At 40.9% G+C, this 2,061-nt stretch overlaps 1 protein-coding gene across 1 annotated transcript; it reads left to right on the plus strand.

Moving 5' to 3' along the window:
• The first annotated feature begins 242 nt into the window (after positions 1-242).
• LOC143847954 (GDSL esterase/lipase At3g48460-like) lies at positions 243-2,061 on the plus strand. Its single transcript, XM_077356727.1, has 2 exons — positions 243-866; positions 1,615-2,061. Exons 1-2 carry the CDS (start codon positions 243-245, stop codon positions 2,059-2,061), a joined length of 1,071 nt encoding a protein of 356 aa, XP_077212842.1.

The raw sequence follows: 2,061 nt of genomic DNA on the forward strand, positions 1-2,061 counted from the left end.
TTTTATAATTTGATCTGTCACCTCTCTATCATATGAAAAAACAGAAAAACAAAAGCAATTCGAAATGTTAGGAAAGGGTGTAGCCTCCTAAATTTAGGCATGTTGTAACTGTGACCTAAACTAATTTTGGGTTGTCTAGCCCCCTATATATATTGTTTCTTACACTCTTCACAGGCAACTCTTCCTTTGGTACCAAAAGGCGAAATACCATAAAAGAAAAGGGGAAGAAGCTCTCTAAAACAATGGCTTGGTGCAGTTCTCTATCTCTCCATCTTACTCTATTTTACTTCTTCATATCTGTCTATCCTTCTCTTTCTTTACCCCCATCAACTTACGAAGGCATGTTCTCAAAGATCTACGCCTTCGGTGACTCGAGCACAGACACAGGAAATTGCATAGAGTTACTCCCTTATTTGAACCCTCCCTACGGAATGACTACTTTCGGCAAACCCTCTGGTCGTTGGTCGGACGGTTACCTTGTCCTTGACTTCCTCGCCATAGAATTATCACTTCCTTACGTTCCCCCGTATCTTAACAAAAGTTCTGATTTCTCCCATGGTGTTAACTTTGCATATGCTGGATCAACGGCCATAGATTATGAATTCTATGTTGAACACAATGCAACGAAGGCTCTACCCATCCAGATAACAAATTCCCTACAGACTCAGCTCGGTTGGTTTAACGAATTCATCGACAGGGTCGAGTGTGCCGGGAAATGTCCTGCTCAATGTAAGGCAATAATGGAAGGTACACTCTTCTGGGTGGGGACGATGGGGGGCAATGATTATCGCAGAATTAATGGGACTTCCATCAGCCCCATCACCCTTAGAGAGATTGCAGTCGCCAATGTCATCCATCTTGTGCAGGTATGGACAAGAATTTATATTTTAAAAGAAATTCAATAATTCTCTATATATATGGGATTTGATAGGCAATTTTCGCCCGATATTCATCATACCACCCTTGGTATTTCATCCGAGAGCAGTACAATTTTTAAGATGCTTCCGGATCAAATATCAGAGGCATGATCTTGACTTGGTGGCAGGTCACGATCTTGACTTGGTGGGCCCCACAAATATGGCATTTTTTGCTCGATTCGATTCAATTGAGGCTATTTGGTAATGTAAGGGGTAATGGGTTTTCCTTTTGGGCCAAGGAGAATGCTCCTGGGCAATTCATACTATGTAAATCTGGTGGGACTACTGGTCCCCAACATAATTGTCAATTTTCAAAAAAAAAAAAAGCAGTACTTCTATCATACAGTGAATACAAGCACGCCAGCTCGTCCATCATATAATTTCTCTTATCTTACTATCAAAATATAAGTAAAAGTTGAGAATGTTTTTTAATTTTTAAGATTAAACCCACCTATGGCTTTGAACGTTTTGAGATGTTTTTTTCATTAGAGGGTTCAAAAGTCTTACCTGTCTCAAGCTTTCGGTCATAAGATAAAATTCCAATATATGTAAGGAAACATTAGCAAAGACAAACGAAACAAACTGAAAATGATTTCGATTTTGAAAGATTGGCATGAACAAAATATGGGAGGGAAGATACATTTCATCATTCTTTTATGAACTAAATTTTCCTCTCCTTATGATGAGTCACTTGCAGGACTTGCTGGATAAGGGTGCAAAATACATTGTTATTCAAGGTCCAGCAGCGCAAGGCTATGAATTAGATGTGGCCGCTCACAATGCACTCCTCCAACAACAGCTAGATCAAGTACGTGAACAGAACCCCGGCGCCACCATCTTGTTCGCCGATTTCATCCGTGCTCTTACTGACGATGTGATGAATGCAAAGAAGAAAGGTTTCAATGATCCTGGCCTGATATGTTGTGGCAATGAGAAGATCCTCTGTGGCAGGCCGGGTGCACCCGTATGCGTGGACCCAAGTAAGTACATGGCGTGGGATGGGGTGCACGCAACAGAAGCCTTAAATGCCTTGCTTGCTAACCAATTCTTCCATCAAGACTTCACAAGACCCCTGTTTGATAGCTTGTTTGTCAATAGAACGGCTGCTGAAATCACCACATGTACCAAACATATTTATAAATAA

The sequence above is a fragment of the Tasmannia lanceolata genome, unplaced genomic scaffold, assembly GCF_043159265.1.
Source record: "Tasmannia lanceolata isolate RefF3 unplaced genomic scaffold, GAP_Taslan_0.1 ptg000016l, whole genome shotgun sequence".
Classification (NCBI taxonomy): Eukaryota; Viridiplantae; Streptophyta; class Magnoliopsida; order Canellales; family Winteraceae; genus Tasmannia; species Tasmannia lanceolata.

Bases quoted from the DNA above. Each gene is read 5' to 3' on its own strand.
- LOC143847954 (XM_077356727.1), top strand. From the start codon at position 243: ATGGCTTGGTGCAGTTCTCTATCTCTCCATCTTACTCTATTTTACTTC. The intron at 867-1,614 runs GTATGGACAAGA...AGTCACTTGCAG, and splicing joins ATGTCATCCATCTTGTGCAG to GACTTGCTGGATAAGGGTGC.